At 36.2% G+C, this 25,223-nt stretch overlaps 1 protein-coding gene across 1 annotated transcript; it reads right to left on the bottom strand.

Moving 5' to 3' along the window:
* Positions 1-4,223: 4,223 nt before the first annotated feature.
* Positions 4,224-14,969, bottom strand: Smp_166990 (putative type IV inositol 5-phosphatase; the record flags this gene model as incomplete). The annotated part of the gene is made up of 8 exons (XM_018795864.1): positions 4,224-4,290; positions 5,829-5,965; positions 7,585-7,700; positions 11,724-11,854; positions 13,207-13,309; positions 13,535-13,694; positions 13,837-13,875; positions 14,967-14,969. The coding sequence occupies 8 exons, from the start codon at positions 14,967-14,969 to the stop codon at positions 4,224-4,226; spliced, it is 756 nt and encodes a 251-aa protein (XP_018650134.1).
* Positions 14,970-25,223: the final 10,254 nt, after the last annotated feature.

Raw genomic sequence — 25,223 nt, 5'->3', positions numbered from 1 at the left:
TGCGTTTCTCCCCATCTAAATGTAAACTGTTACTCCAGGACTGGCCTGTGTCAACACTTGAACTAAGGATATGGAGTGAAGCAGTCGAACGAGTCGACAACTTCACTTATCTTGGAAGTCTGGTCAGTTCCTAATGGGTTGGTATCTGACGAGATCTCAGCACGAATTCAGAAAGCTCGTTTGGTTTCTGCCAACTTACGTCACCTATGACGAAGGCGAGATATCTGTCTATCAATTAAGGGACAAGTATACTGAGCAGCAGTTCGCTCTGTTCTACTTACCAGCTGCGAAACGTGGCCATTAAGAGTAGATACTCGTGCGTTACTAGTATTTGATCACAGATGCCTTAGAAATATTGCTCGCATCTGCTGGGATAACCGGGTAAGTAATGGTGAGGTTAGACGCATGGTATTAGGGAATGATGGTAAATCAGTTGATGAGATTGTGAATCCTCATCAACTGAGATGGTTGGGCCACGTGTTACGTATGCCTGAACAACGATTACCACGACGCGCAACGCTGACTAGTATTGGGGATGGTTGGAAGAGAGTTAGGGGCGGCCAAACCAAAACGTGGCATCAGTCATTGAAGTCACTAGCTTCTAGTCTGAGCCATGTTGGCAGATGCAGGCTACCTGGTTGGGGTCCGTGTGACTATCGTAACCAATGGTTGGAGACTCTGGGTGAAATGGCTCAGAATCGACCACAATGGCGTAGGTGTATACACTCTTTATCTTCCCTTAAACCTTGAGATTAAAATTGCTTCATAACTTTTTTCCTTCCTATACTATATCCTTATATACAACCTTTCTTTATATACTACCACTACTAAATTAATCACTTCTATGAATCCGGTGTTCATCTTGTTGTGCTAATGGGATGTGGCACTTTGGACCTATGCATATATGTGCCTGGTCCTACGTTGTAGCTGACTGACTGTTCAGTTTGTACAGATGTATAGTTTAAAAAAGTGTTGACTATGAATAATTCATTCAGAAACATGTTTTACTAAGTCACTATATTTAAATCAGATGCCAAATACACTAAAATTTAGTATCTCATGGAAAACATAATATAAATTGTAGTACATCACCTAAGAAACGAAGGTGATATTAGAAATATAGAATCTTATAGAATTGACACTACAAAAACTCTCTGAACAACAGTGCCCGAGAATTTTGTTGAAGTTTATCGTGCTGAAAAATTCCCACTATGTTAAAACACGATTATATGAACAAACAATATTTCCAATAATTTCTCATCAGGTTTTACAATTATATATGCGAATTAATAATCCATGAAATTGGCCAGGTTTAAGGCAGAGTACATCATTTAAAACTGTGACATGTGAATCAAAGATTGTGTGTCATATAAAATAAAATCGTTTATGTTTGTTATTCTGTATATTACTTAATTTCTGATTTGTAACTACATTATTCTCCTTTGCACCTCATGCTGACCATATTTATTCTTATTATTTATCTCACAGTTTCATTTAACGTACAAGCTTATTCAAGTTAATTTCATATTAGTCACTCAAAGATTGACGATTTTATTTTATGACATACAATCCTTGACTCACATTTTACAATTTTAAATGATGCACTATGTCTTAAACCTGGCCAAATTCATAGTTTATCTTACTGTTCATGCAGGAAACAATAAGTGAGAACGGGATTAATCAGGTTTAGATTTTTAGTTATTTTCGGTGACATTTAGGGCTTGGTCCTACATACTGTAAGCCAACAGGTAATAACACAACACACCTTTCAATTTGTGTTTCAGTCTTACAAGCTAATTATGAGTTAACTACTAACAACAATCCCATATCCCCGAGTTTTGGCAACAGGTACAGACCGTTAGCTTGTGTCAATCGGTTCGGCATGTTCAGTCTGTTAATCACTGAAGCACATATGCATTACAACAATCCAATCAGTCAGGATTGACCAGTAGTTCTATACACATCCTTGCTATCGGTAGGGTGTGCAATTTCTTCGGAGCCTAGGCTTGAGAAAGGACACTTAGGACCAATCCAGTAACGGTTAAAGTCCAATTAGGTCCAGACTAACAAGTCCTCAATCCATTTAATATACACAACATTTATGAAACTAAAGGTAAGTTACTTAAGGCTTTTAAAACAATGAACTTCTTGATTCGAACTGTTCATATAAATCTTAGTTCAAAATGTAAGATAAGCAAGAGATAATCAATTCCTTAGTAAACCTAGTCGTGGAAACTGAATCCTAATCACAGAGTTTTAGGATTAGCCTTATCACAATGCTGATTATCCATACTTGTGACGTTCTATTTAGGGTATAGTTATGCGTTGCCTAGATTTTCATTTGCGCACAAGCCAGAATCGTTTTCCTTTTATATTTTGTCATTTACTTAGGTGTTAGACATATCTCATGTTTCATACATGTTGAAGGTAAGAGTGCCATGGAACGCGTTGACACAACCACGCATATTTGGTCAGTTCTTCGCAAATACGATTTAGTTATATTTTAGTCACATAATGCATAATTAACTACATTCACAGCTGAATGGTAATTTTTCTTTAGTCTGTTTGCATACTGAAAGATTGAATTTATCATCTAGAACCTTGTCCAAAGCTTGTTATAGTTTCAAATTTTCCTATACGCGCATTAAAATGATTAAAAAACCACATAGCTTTAAAAAATAATTTATTTCAATAGAAAATTAGTAGCTTGTACATGGAATAATTGTTTCAAGTGTTGTTATTTATTTACATCTTTATCTGTTTTTGTCGTTATGAAAATCTCACTGAATAGTGCAAACTCTAGCATGAGTTGTACTTTTTCTTGATTTTAGTTTATCTAAACGTAGAGCACGACGTTGATTGCCTAGTGAAACAAATTTGCAATTCGAATATATTTGAAGAATTGAAACAGGTGAATAATATCAAGGAATTGTTCTCTGACTACTGTTAATATAGTTACACCCTAGTTAAACTAAATATCCGAATATAATGGCTAGCATGTTCAATTTTTATATGACTCTAACCAGGGGGCAAAATTAATTGGGCGTTTACCAATTTGGAAATAATATAATTTTCCGCGATATAGATTGCACTGTATTACTTTGCTTAGTTCAAATAATCAGTTATAAGACGTAACTGAGATTTCTGTGAACGTCATCCATATCATAAAAGTAAGGGTTTTGAATTATTTATTAAGTTATTATTGTGAAATACGTCAGTAAAATATTTTCAATACTTATTGCTATATTCTTTAGACTTTTTCAATTAAGGTAAACATATGACTTGTTATACAAGTGGCTAACTACTGAGATATACCAGTGGGCAATATGAGTAGTATAAATTTAGTTTCCTTATTTTCTAGTTTATAATCGACTTTATTGTTGTACATTCTATTATTCCTTAGTTTCTATCATTCTTATCTTCATCGGTGATAATGCAGAATGTTACTGAGACTGAAGAAAGATATAGATAAGTGGTCCTTTGAAGCATCAGTTCTATTTCTTACCCGTAGTAATTCAGTGTGACTCATCTACAAAATACGTGTTTAATTTCTAGGCTTCAAACCATACTAAAAGTATGAGCGCTAATGAAAGCCAGTGTAGGTGGTATACAAGCTTGCAACTTTGTGGTTGAAACCTGAACGCTGTAACCATCAGACCACTATGTGATATTATTTCTAGTATACGGGCGCTGTTTTATTCGACTATTGGTTCCAATGGGCAGTTATTCGTCACAACAGGGAGAAATTTGGCGAAAAAGTCATTGCAAGATTAAAAAACAAATGTCAAAGTTTTGGAAAATGATAAGAGTACACGAAAAAAATCTGTACATCTTGTTTAGATTTGAAGCAACACGATCGTATCACTTTGAAAGAAGTGGAAAAAGGATTGACATTCATTTTCATGAAATCCAAAAGAGACGGTTAATCATGTTTAACAGTCAGCCAAGTTTATGCGTTATTTGAGACTGGGATTAGCAGTTTTACTTACAGATAATCTTTCTTTCATGAATGTCAAACAATAGTGCGAGCATATATGCTTTGATGGAAGTGGATTGATTTAAAACGCATCATAAAGTCACTTGCATATACTAAAATTCAGCTTATCCAGTAGCGTAGTAAGAGCTCCGAGTGTGACATAGCAACAAGACGTTGGTCAATGAATTGGATCCATATAATACATTGTCACGTACAAAATTTGATTAAATATACTTAACAAATCTATTTAAACTTTCTTCAACATACCTGCTATGTATACCTCTCTATTAAATGCACCAGCTGCTAGCGCAATGCTGTAAAAAAAGGTTAATGGTTTTGTTAGAGTAAAAATCAAGAGTAATTTATACAAAAATTGCTTACATTTAATCAGAAATTAGGAATAATATGTATTGAGCATAGAATTAATCTTCTAGAATTACATACACTGCTTATAGCTTAAAACTAAGTGGATTATGTGACTATATGTTTATCAGGGAAGTGTCTCATTGTACTTTCCGTCTCTCGTAAACTAAGTGAGGGATTTGTGGTCTTCAATTTTAGGTTCAATCACCAATCATAACAATCTGGTTTAATTATTGGTTTATTCAGTGCAATACAGTCATCTGTCCGATAATTGATAATGAACCGTCATTGTTGGGGATTGTCGGCTGTGAGTAGTTGCCGGTTGGCCAAATAATATCCTATAATCATTGGGTCGTAAATATTCTTTTGATGTTTTCCGCATTCCATAGGCTGGAGACCAAACTAATTACTAAATTTGTATCAGTCTATCAAGACGTAAAGATACACGGCGCAAAAAAGTCGGACACTGGTAATATGTTTATAATAAAAAGAGGAAGGCTGGTCTTTTGAAACACAAATATTACTGTCCATAAAAAAGCAATATGCAATACATGTATATATAACCTGTGGATGACTTTGGGAAGCGAAGAGCGATGACGGAAAAGCAAAGGCTATTTCGAGAACTACAGATTTCAGTTATATGACAAGCGTTTGGAGTATAAAACAAACTACTCAAATTATCTGTATATTTTCCACAGGTATTGCTAACAGAAAAGTACCTGGTCAAACATCGGCTCTTAGATCTCTAGAAACCTAGTCTTAGATTACATACACAGTTTTACTACTAAAATTAACCCCATAAACGAATATTAGCTATTTTGTTGCTGCTAACCTTATTCATCTAGTTGGTTTCTGTTGTTAATGTTACTCAGTGAAAACGCCATCTCTCATAGCCAGAGTTCCCGAACGATAAGATTTTCCAGTTTTGTACAGTTAAGTCAACCAGGGCTAAAGTTAAGGTGCCTATAGTTTTTATTGATAAACCCATCATTAAAAAGGTGTGATACTCGGACGCATTTTGAAAACGTATCTTAAAATTATATGAATCATTTGAGTTTCGGGTAAAGATGATTGGTCAGATATTTCCCTCTAGCATTGTATAATTTCAAGTAGGTTGCTAAATGCTGCCTTCTAGTTAAGGAAAAGATATTACTTTATGTATTGGAACTGTGAGTAATTTAGATGGCAAATGAGAGATTAATGTATTGACATCCGACTACATATCGTGTATATATATATATATATATATATATATATATATATATATATATATATATCACAGTATACTTCATTATATTTATTCAGAATTTTATCCCAGATGAGAACTTTATTGGAATTCCCTCCGTTCATTAGAAAGTCAAGAATTTAACGTCTTTGTATATTCACGCTAATTGGTACTGATACAAACCGTAAAATCAAATTTTAATATCTCAGGTAAGTGTGCCACATAGGTTGTTATCTAGTTACAACTTTTTCCTTGAAAACTTACTTATCGGATCCAGGTCTTAAAACTAAACTGAATAGTGCAAACACAGGTCTATGATCCGATGAACGGATTGTATTGATACTGTTGTAATCTAAGCAGATCAAATTGCCTTTCTTTTTTGACATGAACAATATTCTGTCCTATCATGTTGAATAAACACAAGAAAAAGTGTATATATATGTAATCTTTTTCGTATAGTTAGGTTTTTAGATTAACAAAGTATCATCAAATTACAGTAAAGTTTAAAAAAATGCTATGATAATAGATTTGTATATAATTTTCGTCATGATCTGAATTAAACAGAAGAATCACTGAAAATTGATTAGTACTGATACTATTGTTTAATTATCATAGTTCTAAACTATCCAGTCGTACTTAGTCCTATTGAATCAAATAAAAACTGTTGGAGTGATGTACATTTACAACCTCACTTAACTTGTCCGATCAAGTTCTTTTCCTCTCCGATGTCAGTGATATAACTTTAAATCTAAATGTGCACAATTTATCCTGAAACAACGAACAGCACGAGATGGTAAATGCTTTTTGATTTCCCATCCTGTAACTGCTTGGTGAATACTAATTATTTAAGTTGGTTAGGAAATATGTTAACACTAGCCAATAATTTCTTCCATCAATCCACCGTATCAACGGGCGTAATTAATATAAATATTGAAGGTAACTAAACAAAGATATGGGCTTAATCTGTGACATTTTTAACCGTTACTCTAAGCTGTCAAATGAGGTATGAACTTGATCCTTGTTGTTAAGGCAACCACAGTCCATGGTTGGTGGCATTGGACGACTGAAATAATCTCACAGAAACAAGTGAACTTAGCCTATGTATTCGTTTCAATCATGAACTTGACAATCCACATTATTCACCGCCAGACTTTTTAGGTTTGCGAACTAAAGTTCTCGTGTTTAGTGTCCTACTATTTTGGCGAATGCTACTTAGAAGATAGTTTATAACCAGTATGTATCGGGACGTCGCGTGGAAGTTGCTACAGTCGACGGCCGAAGAGAAGAGTTCCAGGAGGTCAAAAAGCACGACGTATGTAGAATACTTTGGAGAACAGATGTCATTGCATGGTATTCTTGGACACCAGTTCACTTGACAAGTCCCCAAATCAGAACAGGGTTGAACAGGAAAGAAATTATATTCTGAATAATAAGGGTAGATGGAACTAAGAAGCACAATAAGAGATAAGTTATTATATTTATGGTTTTTACATGGGAAGAATCTAGAGTCTTCTCCAAGCGTCGGCAAACTCTGATTGGATAAGAATTAACCAATCAGCGTGCACCAACGTAATCGTGCATGGAACGTGCTTTAATCCAATCTATGTCCCGCTAACAGGACAGAAGTGTAAAAAGACAGTCTAGAAGCGACTTGGATTGCAGAACATATAAGAGGCAGATGGATGTTTGAAGAATAAGAGTATATATTACATAAACATTTCTCTCTTCAGTGGCTTGTGGTCGCACTATGATTGCTATTATTATTTTCACCACTTTTTATATTGCTTATTTCCTCCAGTAGTCCTGATGTCAAGTATGTTAAATTCAACTTATATTCAATTATGAATTATCCTAATCTGTTTATGTCCGCTTGGTTCGACTGAATGACGCTAAAACATAATGCGTATAGAAAAGCGTGAAATGTTTAAGTAGTAAGCAAGATATTTGATTTTAAATAAGATTATTACTTATTTATTCAGTCCTGGTAGAACGATAATGAAAAGAAATCCCCATTACTTACTGTATATGATGGAACGCGTTGTTTCTCTGACGAGTCGTAAACATCTGAATTGAGATCAAATTTGTAAGTTGGAGGGAAGCGAATACGGCCTTCGTCAAAATTCTGGAAGATGATACCTTTTAAGAAATAAAACACATATTTGTTACTGAATTTTCAATTATCCAATAAACCAGGATAATTTACTGAAAATAAACATACTCGTTTTTTATAATCTTGAAGTCGTGCATCCATTTCTCTGGAAGATATAAGATAAGGTTTAGAATGAGACTATTATTATTACTATCACCTTGAGGTATATACACTTGTTAAGTTGGAATTTATTAATTTAGCTGACACTTGTTCTCAGACTAAAATTATACAGATCTGCTCTCAAGATCCAAGTGAAGTAACCAGAACACACAAATTACGCTTTGATTTGCCTAATTTCAAAATACTCGATATGTATAAAAACCCTTGAGAAGATCGTTTTCTCTGCGGTTTCGAACTGCTGGATAGACTGAAGAAAAAAAGAAACCGATACGAAAACATGCTAAAAATGAAGTAGTACTGAGCCGTATATGTAGAATTTTCAGATGGTTTACACTCTTAGCAATCACAAAAGTTAGGTTGAAGTCTTCGTAGTGATTGAATTTCACTTCCAACTGTTATTTTGTAAACCTATTAGAAAGTACAGATTTGTATACTGAGCTTTAAGATACAGTTTATGAGTTGGAAATGCTGTTCCGTTCCCTGAAGTGAGATAGATGAAGTGACGTTCCAATTGAAGATCCGATTTTCACTTGATTATATAAAACAAAATTTGGGCTGTAATTATCAGGACAGATTCGTAATTTTAAAATATTTCATTACATCATGGTGTAAAATTGAATCAAAAATATTGAACAACCTGTTTTACTAACACCAAGAGTGTTTTGAGAACTATGAATTCGTATCAAAGGGTACTTTTCAAAAATGTAGATAAATCATACAAAACTTAATACAGCCTGTCAAGTCATATGTTTGAAACTTGCTTGGTTTGAACTACCGAGTGATATAAACTGCTTACAGTGGGTATAGGAAATAGTTTACTACACATTCTTGTATTGAATAACGAATCGCATTAAATTTTGTTTTTTAATGTTTATGCTATGCGAAAAGCATTTATGATGGAGTGTTGTAAGCTTTGAAAACTATGTAAACATACTTTATTCAGGTGAGCCTACAGAAAATTTATTTCAAAAGTAAACTGTGCTTAATGTTATATATCAACTATATGAAGTTAGGAATCAAAGAATTGACTGATAATTAGGATATCACAATACTGTAGGTATTTATTACTACCATAGACAGTACCTAATGATGAGGATAATAATTTCCAATCTGCTTCTATGCAATCTACTGATAATATCCAAATAATGTTTTCTAGGCTGGATTAAAACTTATTGGTAGCGTTCATATTTATTTTTTCAATTGCCCGAAACTGTACACTTTCAATACAGAGCCATGACGATAAACACGGCAAATGACTAGTTTATACGGTGCATTAGCATTTACAATTTTGCTCCCTGTAAAGCTTAAACGTTTAACTCAGTAACCATTTATATATTACCGTCTACACAGTTTTTGTATGGGTTTATTACTCCTACTCGTTGATTATCATTCTCTCAAACAAGTCGATAAACTTATATTCGAGAAAAGAAGCATTTTAGGATTGGTAGGTTTATGATGTGAAGTTAACCACCCTTCTAATGTTCAATAAAACTTTAATATTTACCATTTCCAAGCATCTTTTCTATTTATCTAGTGGACGAGTGCTGCATATAAAAGCATGACTCATCGGGGATTTTATTCTAAACCTTCAAACTAATCCACATATACCCTCTATGAATACACCACTGTAACTGTTTCTAACTTTCCAAATGAAAAAAAACTAAATAGAGGGGACGTTAGAGATTCAAGTCAAATCTCCAGAGAAAATTATGCTCTTACATGCCTCATTCATCAACTAATTGAATAGAAAAATTCCCGAAAATGCTTGATGTCATTCACATTGAATATTGAGAAACGGATCAGCTACAAATTCATGGATGCATATTTCATCTCGTTTCATCCAGGTATATTTAATATTTTATTTGGATATCTGCCCATTTTAATATTTTATAAAATGCGTAGATAAATAGTCTACATCTTTTAGTAATAATTATGTTTATTGCGAATATTAATTTATTTTTAGCCAACAGTTTATTAATCTGTTTAAATGTACTGCAATAATGACTTTTAGCAGATTTATCTGATTGAAATTTAGTTTCATAAAAGATTCATAGGGCTCTGTCTATCATATGATAATTTGTCTAAATCAATTGTAAGCATCTTAATTGTTAATGAGTTTTCTGTAGAATCTTTCAGCTTTACAATATTCAGATATTCCATTTGTATTATTTATATTGGTTGACACAAGGAGGATCTGATGCAGATGTAAAGGAAAGGATTGGAAAAGCAAGGGCAGCATTTCTACGATTGAAGAACATATGGAACTCAAAACAACCGTCGACCAATATCAAACTGAGAATCTTCAATACGAACATCAAGACAGTCCTACTGAACGGAGCTGAAACATGGAGAACTACTACATCCATCGTCAAGAAGCTACAAGTATTTATAAACAGTTGTCTACACAAAATACTCAACATTCACTGGTCGGATACCATCAGCAACAGCCTACTGTGGGAGAGGATGAATCAGCTTCCAGCTGAAGAAGAAATTAGGAAAAGACGTTGGATATACATTGAGGAAATCGCCAAACTGCATCACGAGGCAAGCCCTAGTTTGGAATCCCGAAGGGAAGCAGAAAAGAGGAGAGCCAAAAAACACAATACGCCGGGAAATAGAATCAGATATGAAAAGGATGAATAACAACTGGAAAGGATTTCCCAGGATAGGGTTGGGTGGAGAATGCTGGTGAGTGGCCTATGCTCCTCAACGAGGGGTAACAGGCGTAAGTAAGTAAATAAATAGAAGGGCAATAGATATTATTATAGTCCATAGTAATTTCGGATAAAGATTATGTATATTTACTGTTTAGGTGTGATGTATTTAATTTTTACCCTAAACGTTACTCAAAATATGGCTGTACAACCAAACTGGATAGTGGGTTTTCAACAGTCTACCGTATGATTAGCAATCTACCAACAACAGTCGGACGCAAAGTTTTGAAAACGTTAGAGCCGTTATCCATCAAGATTGCTCGATCCAACTGATATACACATTACGTTTTCACCTATATCTTCATAACTTACGCTCATTTAATTCGAATAATATTATCAATATTACTTTGAGTATGTGCGAAATGCATTTACAAAATAAACGCTTTGTGGACGAAATAATAAGATTTAGGATTTCAGTTAAATTCTAGAAACTTGAACGACGGCTAGGCATTTACGTAAAACCTTTTTCCATTACAATTGAGGGAATGATTCTTTGAAAGTTTATTCTATAACAAATAAAACTATGAATTTGAATTCTTTTATTTAACAGCCAATTACGTAGAATGAACTCCCTTCATATTTTAAATATTTCAGTAACTTAACTAGGATGTTAATATTTATGTGTAGTTCAGTTAGTTCTCACTCATTACCAATGACTTTGTGACCATGTTGAATCCATATTCACTGTGAAAACCAGAGGCTTATCTCTAGTGAAGATATATAATCCGTATAATTAATGGGAAAAACTGATCACCACCCAGTGACCAATCAATTGTGATTACATCTCAGTCCTACAGGAGGTCGGTCGCCGCCCGAGTAGCTCAGTGGTAACGTCTCTGACTGTGAAGCTGAGTAATACGGGATCGAATCCGTCAGGGAACACCAGTTCCCTCAAGATTACAAGTACACCTTGCTAACGAGTGCCAAGTAGCACGAAACCCGGGTCCAGGGTTTCCTGTTGACCACCTCCAACCACCATCTTATGAGAAAAACTGGCCCAATATGGTTCAGAAAGACATTACTCAAGTTATATTTTGATGATTACTACGAAAAGCACATTCCCGAAAAAATAGTAATTTCTGAATAAAATCAGTTGATAAAATTTAAGATAAAATAATCGAAGCCCAAATAGAATAAAAATTGTCAATCATAACTGGATTCCAAAATTACCGTTACACATACCCGAAGTATACCATATAAGATCGCGATTTAGGAATATCATTAAAGCCAATGTCCCATGGGTTGCATATGTAAACAGAACATGTTTTATGCCAATAGCAGCTTGCAATCTCACAAGAAGTTCATTTCTTTAAGTAATCAAGCAAAGTTATGATAAAATGATTTATAAGGAACAAGAAGCATGAGATGAGGGACTAGTTGGTGAATATTTTTACATTGAACTGCAATGTGAAACATAGTGCCCTTTAGACCATTTACGGTGGATAAACATCCAATGACAAGTTTATTTTAAACGCACATTTTTAACAAACAGTAAAGTATTTAGATAAAACTGTTTGCTCTTATTCACTTATGATTTTTTTAATTTGATATTTTGTGAGGTAATTACTGCGCTAAGGTTCAAAGAATTTTAAAGGCAAGTCCAAGCAATGTACTTTTTATTTGTGCTTTCAAAAGAATACTACATGCTTAGTTTTTTGTCTAAAGTAGAAACGAGGAAAAGGTGACATAAATAGTGTATGATTTGCTCGGGATTAAGTCACTCATTCCTTTGCCTTAAAATATGTTTTTTCTCATAAAGTATTATCGAAGGTAGGGGATCAATTGAGAATTTAGACTATTGTATCAATAAAAAAATCGTGGCTACTTACAATTTATTCTTGAACTCCTAACCCGAACATAACTCAGAGGATAATCCCCTACAATTTAAAGCTAAAATTTTGAATTGAGGTTCGTCTTGCCTTTTTAATAACATTGTAGCTGTAAATAATTCCCCAAAATCAATAGCTCATTAAGTGTTCGACATTGGATGCTGACCACGTTGTTTAAGTGGACTTTTTTAGCTGAAGGCTTTCGGTCATGCATCCGTACCGGATCACAATGCAACACGGCGTGGGACACAGCTCCTACGTCACAATAGCCAGTTAAGAACGAAGTCTCTCGATATATTGGTAACGAATCAAATATATCTTTCCTGTCTCCCCTCGTCTGACTTCTGGTTTCTATTCGACTGGGAACGATCGATTATAGAAGATACTACTGGTTGCTAGTTGTAAAACTAGAATATTCGTGGTATCCTCAACATATATCTTGAAAAGGGTAGTTCTTTTCTAACTGAAGGGTTAATTTATGGACGCGACCTATCTTGAAAATATGGCTAAAAATTTATATGGAGATTAAGAGTGTTACAGGAACACCACTTTACCTCATACTAAATACAAGACAATTAATTACTGATTACCGCCTTTCAAAGTGACTGATAGTGCTAAGTAAGCTAAAATAAGGAAAATAATACAGTATTCACAAAAACGAAACAAAATCATTGCTGGTACAATTGGGCTATCATTAAATCACTATCTAACTAGCCACAGAGCTAGATAATATCGGAACTTTGGCGAGTGATTCCAAGACTAGACATTACAATGTACAAAAAAATACCATATGTACAGGAATTCAATTTATTGTAAATATACAAACTCACTTATCGGAAGAGCACTCTTGTATACAAATGGCATAAATGCTTGCAGCTTCCTCGGAAGACCCACTGAAGAATAGATCACTTAAATCTTCTGGGTAAAACTTTTCTGTTATTCTAGCGGAATGTTTTAACTGTTACCTGAGACTTCATGGACAACATATTCCACGTAACAACTTGAATATCTATGTTACTACTTGGAATTATCTTGTTTAGTTCCCTTATTCCCAATAAAGAGCCGGCACCTCCAGCTATGCTCCCGACTAAGTAGTTTCTAACAAACAGTAAATCTCTTCCGAGCTCAGAAATCACACTTACTTAGTCACCAACTCACTTTTAGTTGCTGTGAATGATGAGACAAACGACGATACACTTCCTGATGGTCGCAGGTTATATCCACTGGAAACAGTGGAGAAAGTATCTGCCGAGGGAACATCTAATTCAATCCTGAGACTTGAAGACGGTTTCGAAGTAGATTCCTGCGGATCCATAGACTAAATACCCATGGAAAATAATACGGATTAACTAATTGGAAGACTCCAGATAACTTCATGCACCATTTATATGTAATGACTAGTTGTCAATGCTTGATCTTCATCCTCTAGTACGTCCAGGGATACTTTGAAAGCAATTTACCTGTAAGGGAAGATTGGAGAGTAGCAAGTTTGAGAAAATCTGAAGAAAAATAGAACAAAGAAAGTAGGCACACATTTAATTCATAGTATTCACTTACACTTAAAAAGAGGACGGGAAATAGTAATGAGAAGTGACTAAAGCATTAACTTATTACAGTCTGATGAGGTGGGATTTAGGACGCGTTAGTAGTTCGTACAGTGCACGTTTCCTTGTAGCCTAGATTTCGAAAATTCGAAAGGGAAAAACAAACGGTGACTTTAATGAAAACTTTTTGCATCTAGTATCTTTGTAATGGATTCGTATTGGTAGATTAGTGTGTATGCGTTAGTGTTTTATGTTTAAAAACGGCACTAGATCTTTTGTAGTGTCCGATGTGGTTATTCCGTTAAATCTGTGACATAATTCTTAGTGAATTACAACGATATATGAAAGGTCGTGAAATGGTCAAAATGATATTGAAAAAAATGAAACCAATAAAAGAAATATCGTTTTGAAATTATCCTAGCTGAGACTAGGTAGTTTAAATGGGTGTATAGCCTTCTGATGGGTGCACTTAGAAAGATGGAATTCTTGTTTTTGATGGTGAAAGCCATGCCTCATCGGAATGGTTGATTGGCTACCGGTTAGGGGTTTTTAGATAACTATCAAATGTGCAGTGCCAATGAAATGTCACTGGATCCTAGCCAAATCATCCGGGAGCCTGGTCACTGAATGTCTAACACTTCATCGATGCGCGTCAAATTCAAAGACAACGGATGCGTATCTTTAGTACGTACATCCCCTTTTTAGAAAACTCCCAAAATCTTCAATCTCATTTATGCATGATAACAATCGGAAAACGGAGGTTGATCAACAAAATCAAATTGTTCTTTGAGGAACTGCATTTCGGTAATCTGGAAATAATCGAAATCTCGCCCTCCTATATTAATGGACTAAGGCATAGAAATGATGGAATTCTGCCGATTCACTGGCCCTGATAAACAAAAGTGTTGACGAAGTTGAAATATTGCCAAGATGACTGCGTCAAGAGTTGTGGGATAGATAGTGGCGAAAAAACAAACATTAGTTCTGAAAATGGTGGATCGTTGATAAGTCAGGTATTTATTTATAAAAGAGTTTGTTAAAACTACCATCTCATTCGGTTGCCAAATCAGAGACTTAAATAGTCTCACTGTAACGTTTATAACATAATACAGGTAACAAATATTTTCTTTGCAAAACAAATCTTTCACTAACCAGAATGAAAAAACAGAAAATGTAATTTCTGCATGAAATCAAAAACCATATAAGAACATCTGGCCATAATATTTTAATTCTTCCAGAATTGTATTGGTTGAGTGTTGACTGGGAAATATAATTCCCATACCACAGATAGAACTGTCCAAATCAGCTATAAATCTTAAGATGAAAAAATAATACGGTCTACGGTAACGGAATTGAACGCTCGCTGATCTACTGTTCTCGTGGTACCTGCAACTGCAGGGGAAAATGAAGATATTTAAGTAGGTGCAACTTTCATAGGTCTTAGTAAAGTTTTCGATAAGATGTCTCACCTGAGTCTTGGACTAAGAATGGAGATCTTAGAAATAGGTTGTTGAGTGAAAAATTCAATGAATGGCTTCCTCCATGTTAATAATTATCGAACGAAAGTAAATAGAAATTTTTTATCGGATTATGTGGGGGGTACAGCTATTCACACAGTCCGTTTTGTAAAATAGGAAGAAGATATTTGAAGAGTCTGATTGAGTGGTTAAACTGGTCATTATTATTAAATTCCAGCAGAAGTGCTGTATTTCAGGCCATTCATTTCAGTGGTTCGAATGACCGCGCATTGAAAACAATGACTCTCCTTATGCTTTCATATATAAAAGATTCAGGAGCCATATTTAGTAATAAAAGTACAATATTGAACAACCACAGGGTTGTCCTACCAGCCCGGATATTGGTTCGTCTAGGGACCAGTGAAATCGATCTCTCCCTACAGTCAACAGAAAATGGGGTCATTCTTTTAGCCTTGTTTCTTTGAGTACCTACTTACGAGGAAAGAGGTGTTGTCCGGGTGAACGTTAAGTGTTGTCTAGTTCTGGTTTGTGATTTATAGGGAAGTGCAATGCCACCTATTTTGTAATGAGTAGTTTCTTTGAAAAAAGGCTGTGACAAATTCTGTTTAGGAAAGCAGCTGAATGAAGCCACAAGTCAGACATTCATAAATTTTTATGAGGGTCAGCACAGTACCCCAACGATGATAAAAACAATGGGCCCGAGACAAGTTAGTTGAGTGGTCAAGTGCTAGACAAAAATCTCTTGCGTAAGCATGGTATTTACTTATTATCCCATAGTGAATTTCGAAAGGATAGCGTACTCACTTTACGACCTCGTTCTACAAATGCTTTGTTTCAAGTTACTTAATTACTTACGCCTGTTACCCCTCGTTGAGGAGCATAGGCCACTCACCAGCATTCTCCACCCAACCCTATCCTGGGAAATCCTTTCCAGTTGTTATTCATCCTTTTCATATCTGATTCTATTTCCCGGCGTATTGTGTTTTTTGGCTCTCCTCTTTTCTGCTTCCCTTCGGGATTCCAAACTAGGGCTTGCCTCGTGATGCAGTTTGGCGATTTCCTCAATGTATATCCAACGTCTTTTCCTAATTTCTTCTTCAGCTGGAAGCTGATTCATCCTCTCCCACAGTAGGCTGTTGCTGATGGTATCCGACCAGTGAATGTTGAGTATTTTGTGTAGACAACTGTTTATAAATACTTGTAGCTTCTTGACGATGGATGTAGTAGTTCTCCATGTTTCAGCTCCGTTCAGTAGGACTGTCTTGATGTTCGTATTGAAGATTCTCAGTTTGATATTGGTCGACGGTTGTTTTGAGTTCCATATGTTCTTCAATCGTAGAAATGCTGCCCTTGCTTTTCCAATCCTTTCCTTTACATCTGCATCAGATCCTCCTTGTTCATCAATGATGCTTCCCAGGTACGTGAATGTTTCCATCTCTTCCAGAGTTCCTCCACCAAATGTGATTGGCTTGGCGTTCTCCGCGTTGTATTTGAGAATCTTGCTTTTTCCTTTGTGTATGTTGGGGCCTATTGATGCAGAGAATGCTGCTACATTTGTTGTCTTCGTCTTTATTTGTTCGTGTGTATGGGATAGGAGGGCTAGGTCAATGGTGATATGTTATATATTTAACACTCTTCAACCTTTTTTTAACTGTCGTGAAGTCCGTAAACGTGTTTTAAACATTGGTCAAACCCCTAGATATTCCACAAATCCCACGTGGGTTACTGTAAACTGTGGATCTCGGAATTATCTACTGGTGGGATGTATATACAGACCACCACATGCAGACTCTAGGTTTGACAGATTACTAACAAACATTTTTTCCATTGCTTCACGCCAACCGCATACTTTTAATATCATCGGAGGTGATTTTAATCTGCCAAACATTACATGGCTTTCGACCCCGGTACCAGGTCGACATGACAAGTTAGTTGAAACACTAGAACTTTATGGATGGATCCAACGGGTCCGACAACTGACTAGAAGGAATAATATACTTGATTTACTATTTACAATCAACATAGATTCTATCTCAGTGCATATTGGTCAGGAGTTTTTTAAGAGTGATCACAGAGTAATATTGTGTATCATTCATTCTTTCGACGCCATACAATTGAATTCTAAAGCTGAAATGATGTACAAGAGTAGACATTTTGATCAACAAACCTGGAAACGGACTGAAAGTCTTATTCGTTGTTTACCATGGGAAACTTATTTTACCACAAATAATATTGACATTGCGATCTCTGATCTATACCACAACTTGAAACACTGCCTCGACTACACTGCTTCAATTATTAGCCATGTGGCTTATAACGCCAATAGGGGCCAGAATAATTTTAAAACTTTTAAAAGAAAACTGAGGAAATTAAAACACCGTTACCACAAGCATAATGACTTGTATACACTACAGAGTATACTTAAGTTAGTTGACAAGAGTGCTTCATCTAAACGCAAGTATTTTATGAATATAGAAAATAAAGCCCTAGGTAATAAGAACCCAGAATTATCAATACTTCGGCTTTTTAAATCGCATGTGAAGTCAAATTCTCTTGGCATGACCAAATTCTTCATAGTTAACGGAAGAATTATTGATGACCCCGATATTATTTGCGAAGAATTCAGTCAGTATTTCTCGTAGTGCTATAACACTAGAACTGAAAGCTGTATCAATACATTTCCAATGTTGACGTGCAGACACCTGTCGAAAATTGATTTTGTACCCTCCAACATCAAGCAGGCCATAACTGCCTTGAAAAAGTCCTATGACGATGAACCTGACGGGATTCCCTCATCATTTGTGACATACGGTAGTAGAGAATCCCCATTATATTGTTTAAAACTTTTCAACCTATCTATGGAATGTGGGGCCTATCCATCTGCATGGAAAACATCTCTTATCACTCCCAGATTCAAAACCAGATCACGCAGTGATATTGCGAACTACAGACCAATAAATTTGACATCCGTGCTGTCAAGAACTATGGAAAAAATAGTCCACAAACAGCTATTATCATTTTTGCTTTCGGCTAATCTGATTAGCCCATCTCAACACGGGTTCATGACCAAACGCTCATGCTTCACGTCGCACCTGGAATTTTTCGATCAAATTACCCAGAGAAGAGATGTTGGTCAGTCAGTGATAATTCTGTACTTCGACTTTAGTAAGGCCTTCGACAGCGTCTCACACAAACTTCTTCTTATAAAACTCTCTTCATATGGAATACAGAATCCCCTTTTGTCTTGGCTCAAGTCATTTTTAGAAGAACGTAGCCAAATTGTCCGCTTTGGATCTTGCTACTCCAAACCTGTGAATGTAGCCAGTGGGGTTATACAAGGAAGTGTAATTGGTCCATTACTATTTCTCCTTTTTATCAATGACGTTTGCTCCCTCTTTCAATATGGTAAACCTTTTCTTTTTACCGATGATCTAAAAGTGGTTTATTCATTCTCATCTCCCACAAAAGAAAGCTATATTTCAACAGTAATCCAAGAAGAAATAAACAAGTTGTACGAATGGACTATTTCGTGGAATTCGCCACTTAATGCTGACAAAAGTGGATTTATTAACATCGGCCGTCGCCTTAACCTAAATCTGGCTATACACAAACATATACTGAAACCTCTCAACACTGTTCGTGACTTGGGTTTAAGATATAGCGACAGTTTGAACTTTTCTGAACACATTGCATCTCAAGTATCCAAAGCTAGAAAGCTCATCGGATTCATAATGATTAATTTCAATAATACCGAATCGAGATTATTATTATACAGAAAATGTATCTTACCAATTCTTGAATATGGTATTTTAGTTTACAGTAATTGCAGGCATAAAGACCTGATTAAAATTGAAGGTGTTCGAAGAAGGTTCACCAAAGCTGTTTTGGGGTATTCTGACAACAAAGACTATCACCAAATATGTCAACAACTCAAACTAGAACCTCTCTGGATCAGGCGTATCAAATTAAACCTTATCTTTCTCTACCGGCTTCTTAACGGTATTTCTTACTCTTCACTATCTACCCCTTCATATTCTATGGTACCGTCCCACAATCTACGCAATAAGGAAAATATTCTAGCGATTCCAAAAACGCACACAAATTTACGCCAGAATTTTTTCGTTATTCGCCACTCAACCATGTGGAATAGACTGCCAATGAACCTCCGATGCAGTAAAACTATAACCCGGTTCGAAGTCTTCTTGATGATTTTCTTTCCGAAAGTGGATTGTGTCACCTACTGAATATCAACGTGCTTAACAATGATTTATACAAAAAAGGTCCGTCATCTATCTAACTGACTGAAAAGCAAAGTGAAACCTTTGAAACTTTTCATGTCTATCCTATTTCACTTTTATTCATCTTAATATATGAAGTCTGCTTATGTTTGTATTTATAATTATTACTGTTATTATTGTCATTATTGGTCTCTCGACACATTAGATATTCTCTTCATCTCTTCTTGTCCTTCTAAACATATTTTATTCCCAAACATCCAAAGTCTACAATTAAAAACAAAAAACCCTATGTTACACTTAAACAAACAAATTCTCAGATTTTTTTTAATCTTCACAACATATATATATAACATATAGAAATTTATATTTAAATTATCCTTTGCAATTAATTGTGACTATTATAGCATCATTCTAAATTATTATTATTATTACACTAGTGTTTATACTAATACCCGGTTTCACTCTGTATACTGTTACATAAATCTACACGTATTTATCCGAGTGCAGTAAAGGTTTAATAATAATATATTTCTGCAGTAGCAGGTACACGCCATTTTTACAGGCATGATCTACAATTTACAACATATACTGGTTCACAGTATGCATCCCAAGCAAGCTTGTTTAGTAATTATAATCTATAAAAGTTGATAGCAGTTCATTCGTTCACATATAATGTGTTTTCATAAGAATAGTTTCCAAAGGGGCATAGAGTCCACGTTATATACCAGATCCAATCTCGACAAAAAGTGTAATAGGGTTTCGGTAGTGCTAAGTATTTATGTAATGCAGCTTTTTAAGTTTATAGTTGTTATAAAGTAGGCTTGTGGAGCGCCTGGTTCGAGCTATGACCTTGGGAAAGCGCGTTCGTCGAGCTTGTTCCAGATGTCCGAAGTTACATAGCTTCACCCTCAGAGCAAGATTCTGAAGAGAAAAAAAGAAACCGAGGAGCAGCAAGGCATTTGGATATGAGCGATAATCAATGCTTAACATTTATTAGTGGAACAGATGGAGGTATGATAAATTATTAGATTAAATTGATACTAGCTCATGTTGCAAGAGTGAACTGCGATTAGGGGCTCCAGAAGAGAGAAGGCAGTAATAAAGAACAATGAGTTGTGATATTTATCAAGGTGGAGTAGGTTCCAATGAAGGAGGGAAGTCAAGGTTGGAATGAGGAAGAACAGAGAGTGCATAGAGAGAGTAGTGTTAAGTAAAATAGCAACCATATCCTTTACAGTCAGTTTTTTTTTCTTTTCTCATCCGATGCCTACCACACAGTGTTCATGTAAAAGTTCGAGTTAGCATGTTAAAGGTTGTCTTAGTAGAATAGTTAATCCAGCACAAAAATTAGAAACATGAGTCTTAATGGTGAGTGTAGGTGAACAATCTCAATATCACAGATCTATTGACTTGTTCTCATCCATAAAGAGCCTGATACAAACAAAATGTTCTGCCCCACAAACACGGGTGGATTGAAATCATCGCCCACACCATCAGTGCTTGCTGGTCAGTAACTCCACCCTCCCTCCTTTTGTGATGTTAGGCTCATTTACGCTTATTTTTTGGATACATATCATACCTCACACAATGCTCTGTGTTTCACATCCTGTTGGAAAACACTATTTCTATAAGTACCATGTTACAAGCTTATCAGACAGTTACAAATTATGGACTGTGGGTAAGGCTTCGATGCAATGTTTTTATTGACTATATAGTGAAGTATAGGTTACAAATCAGAGTATAGGCATTAGGAAGGGTATAGTGTAGGATATTTGTTTACCATAGTAGGCGGAAAAGTGGAGATTTATATTGGTTACAGATAAGGTAAGATAACGAGTGGTGAAATAATATTAATGGCAAGGCAACATAGTGCACAGATGAGTAAAAACTGATAAAGAATAGACAAGAATTAACTCACACTAAATGCGCGCTGAGGTTGTTTTGTTCTATGCTAACCGGTTGATGGGTGACAGGTTCTGTGGTTGTACGACCACTGGCAGTAGTCAGTCGATTGTGCGTTTCTTCTGGTGTTTCAGGGTATTTATAAGCGTCGTTTAGCGACCGAGTATTGATAGATCCAGTGAGTTGTCTGTCTACTTCAATTGAAAAGAATTAGTGAGGGGAAAGTATCTAATACAACTACAAGGTATGGAAATAAGGCGATTCAGTCTATATATGTAGAGAGCCTATGATGTCTGTGTGGGACGTGGATGTGTTCGTTTGCACCAGATCTATGCAGGTGAGGGGTTGATTAATGAGTCTTGTAAACGTATGTAATTTGTCTGCCATGCGTACTTCAGAAGGCAGACTGTTCCATATCAATGCGTACTTGATAAGGAAGAAGTTTTCACGTGTTTTTGATCTGTGTTTTTCAATTTTGACAGTGGATACTTTGTCTCGAAGGTTGTATCCATGTGAGTCTTGGTAGAGAGCTATATTACATGTGGAATAAGTAAGGTTTTTAAGGAGTTTGAAATAAAGAATTAAGTTAGACCTAAGCCTTCTTTTCCAGAGGGGTTCTAGTCCTAAGATGTGGCATCTGGATTTGTAGTCAGTGAGTTGGTCATTCTTAAGTATTTTGCGGGTGAAGTCTCGCTGTATTCCTTCCACCTTAAGTATATCAGATAGGCGTAGGTTGGAAAATAAGAACGAGCAGTATTCGACGATGGGTCTTACGCAGGTTTTATACAGGATGATTTTCGTTTCCTTTTGAAAGAAATTACGAAGGATGAAGCCGAGCAATCTCCGCATTTGAGATGCTTTAGTTGAAATATGTTCAGAGAAGTTAAGACTGTCGGAGTAATGTACCCCAAGGTCAGTTACTGATGTCAGTCTGAGCAGTGGGTTTTTGTTAAGTGTTAGTTTTAGTTTAAGTGACGTGTTACCAATACATAGCCAACCGCATTTCTCTGTGTTGAGCTCTAGCCCCCAGCGTTTGCACCAGTCGTCTACTTTGTTGAGTTCATGTTGGGTCGTTTGCATAGTACTTCGTACATCACCAATGTCAGTTTTATAAATGACTTTTAAGTCATCAGCGTAAAGGTAGGTCTTACCTGTGGTAAAGCACTTGCATATATTGTTGATATAAATTATAAAGAGCAATGGACCCAAGACACTACCCTGCACAACACCACTGGTTATTGGTCGAGGTGTAGATGTTGTAGAGTTAATTTTGGTTATTTGGTATCTGTTTGTGAGGAAAGACTTAATCCATTGCAATAGGGGGTTTATAATTCCAACTGACTGGAGTCTGTTGATTAGAAGATTATGGGGTACTTTATCAAAGGCTTTCTTTATATCGAAATAAAGTATAATCACTAGCTTTTTCTGGTCACGTATGCGAGTAACCTAGTTAAAGAAGTCTATCAGACATGTACTACATGATCTTGTTCTAATGAAACCATGTTGTGATGGGTCTATTAGTTCTTCCTTAAGTAGGTGATCTGATAGTTGACTTTGTATCACTTTTTCCATTATGCGCGAAATAACTGGGGTGATATTTATAGGTCTGTAGTTTCCGACCAGGTTTCTCGGTCCTGATTTGTATTTGGGAAGAACATACGTTACCTTCCAGGCTTCAGGAAATGTACCCGCCTCTAAAGATAGTGTATATATTTTGAGCAATAACGTATGTATATCCGGCCCCGACATTTTATAGAGAATTGATGGTATATCATCGGCACCAGAGCTCGCATTCGGCTTAAGGGTTTTGATGGCGGTATGTATACTCCTAATGTCAAAGTTTATGGTGCTAATATAGCTTTTGCTTATGCATTTTATGTTAACATCTGGGGCATTGGATGTATTCCCGTTCTGTGAAAACCATTCACTTAGCAGTTCGCATATGACGGTTTGGTCATAGTACGTCACGCCATCGTGCATTAAAGAGTGAATGTTGTGATCTTCGTTTTCTCATGCGTTTTGCGAGGAGCCGACATAAGTTTTGGACTTTAGATGCAGCTGTGAGCGCAGTACATTCTTCTGTCTGTTTATTTTTGTTGTGATGACTTTGCACTCCTTCAAGTACAGAGTATACCTGGTGCAGGGCACTAAAGTCTTTTGATATAAAGTACGTCTTTCTTAGTTTTCGTAGCTTAGACTTAGCCTTTTGGTTGATGTAGGGAGCAATTGTTTTGAAAGCAATTTTAGAAGGGATGGTAGTGTCTTGTGCAGATTTGGTGGTAGTATTGAATATTTCCAGTGTTTCTAAAAGGTTATCACTGGTGAAGAAAGTGTTCCAGTCAGAATGCTTCATAAGAAACCGAAAGTTACTCCAGTCGGCGTTTGCATAGTCTCTATATTGGAAACATGTATTTAATGTCTTTAATTTTTTGCGCTTGGCAAGAATCGGAAGGGTGCAGAAGACTATTTTATGATCGCTATTATGGAACTTCTCGCCAACCACCATTGATGCTGGTGTGACATTGTGACAGAATATTAAGTCAAGAATGTTGTGATTTCGGGTAGGCAGGTTAACATGTTGCTGCCAACCGTGTATGTCTAAGGACCTTAGTATTCCTTTGTAGCACGGTGGGCCAGAATGTGTCTTCCAGTTGATGGTTGGAAGGTTGAAATCAACACAGACAATTTTGCAGGCGAAGTCAAGCGAGGCAGCCTTAGCGAATGACTCACTTATAATGGTGTCAGTCAGACTGAGGGTATTCGGAGCTCGATATATACATCCGATTAGTATTTTACATTCAAGGGTGTGTACAGTAAGCCACATCGAATCTGGTACTTTACTGAGGGTATGATCACTAAAGATTTCCGCCCTCATGTTTTTTGATGCATATATGAGACAACCGCCACCCTTCTTGGTGACTCGATCACAGCGGAAGAGCTCATACGTGTCTGTTTGGAGGTACGTGTCTGTGATATCGGAGGACAACCAACTTTCCGTTATCAAAACAAGTGAGGGGTTGTGTAAAAGTAATAGGGCGCGTAGTTGAGTCATCTTATTCTGAATAGATCGGGCATTAATTAACATTAGTGTCAGGAAGGATGAGTGTTTGTCTAATAAAATGGTGTGCTGTAAACCCTGTGGTTTGTCGCTTTTACTATGAGAAGAGGAAAAAGTGGGAGTATTGGCTCTACGTTCTTGTTTGTTTAGTTTAATACCAGCATAGTTAACGGGAGAAAGGTGGTCGGAGGTTAGTTTGGCGAAAGAAGTATGTTCACGAGTGTTGGGTAGAATCGGGTGAGTTAAATGGATAGGTGGTGTATTCGGGGGGTGATCATGTTCCGTCAAGGAGCTTTTAAGACTAGAGACAGTTATCGACGGTGAGAAAGATGTGTCACTCCCCATCAGGTCGGAGTATATAGAAGGTGGTCTCAGAATAGTGGAATTGTCGCCCTCAACATTTGGAGACCCCATAGCAATACTGTTGAGGGGGAGAGAGATAAAAAAGGATGAGGTGGTGTGTGTGCCAAATTAGGGGAGATCAGAGAGTTATAAAGGGCGGTTTGGTTCTGGTAGTATTTCGAATCGATAGGTGGGTCCCCAAGCAGGCCAACATTATGATTGTCTTGTGTGCAGTGGGGTGTTCTACTCCTATTACGGGTAGTTAGGGGAGTTGTATGTTTCAAA

The sequence above is a fragment of the Schistosoma mansoni genome, chromosome 2 (assembly GCF_000237925.1).
Source record: "Schistosoma mansoni strain Puerto Rico chromosome 2, complete genome".
Classification (NCBI taxonomy): Eukaryota; Metazoa; Platyhelminthes; class Trematoda; order Strigeidida; family Schistosomatidae; genus Schistosoma; species Schistosoma mansoni.
This window is presented reverse-complemented; position numbering and strand designations above follow the sequence as displayed.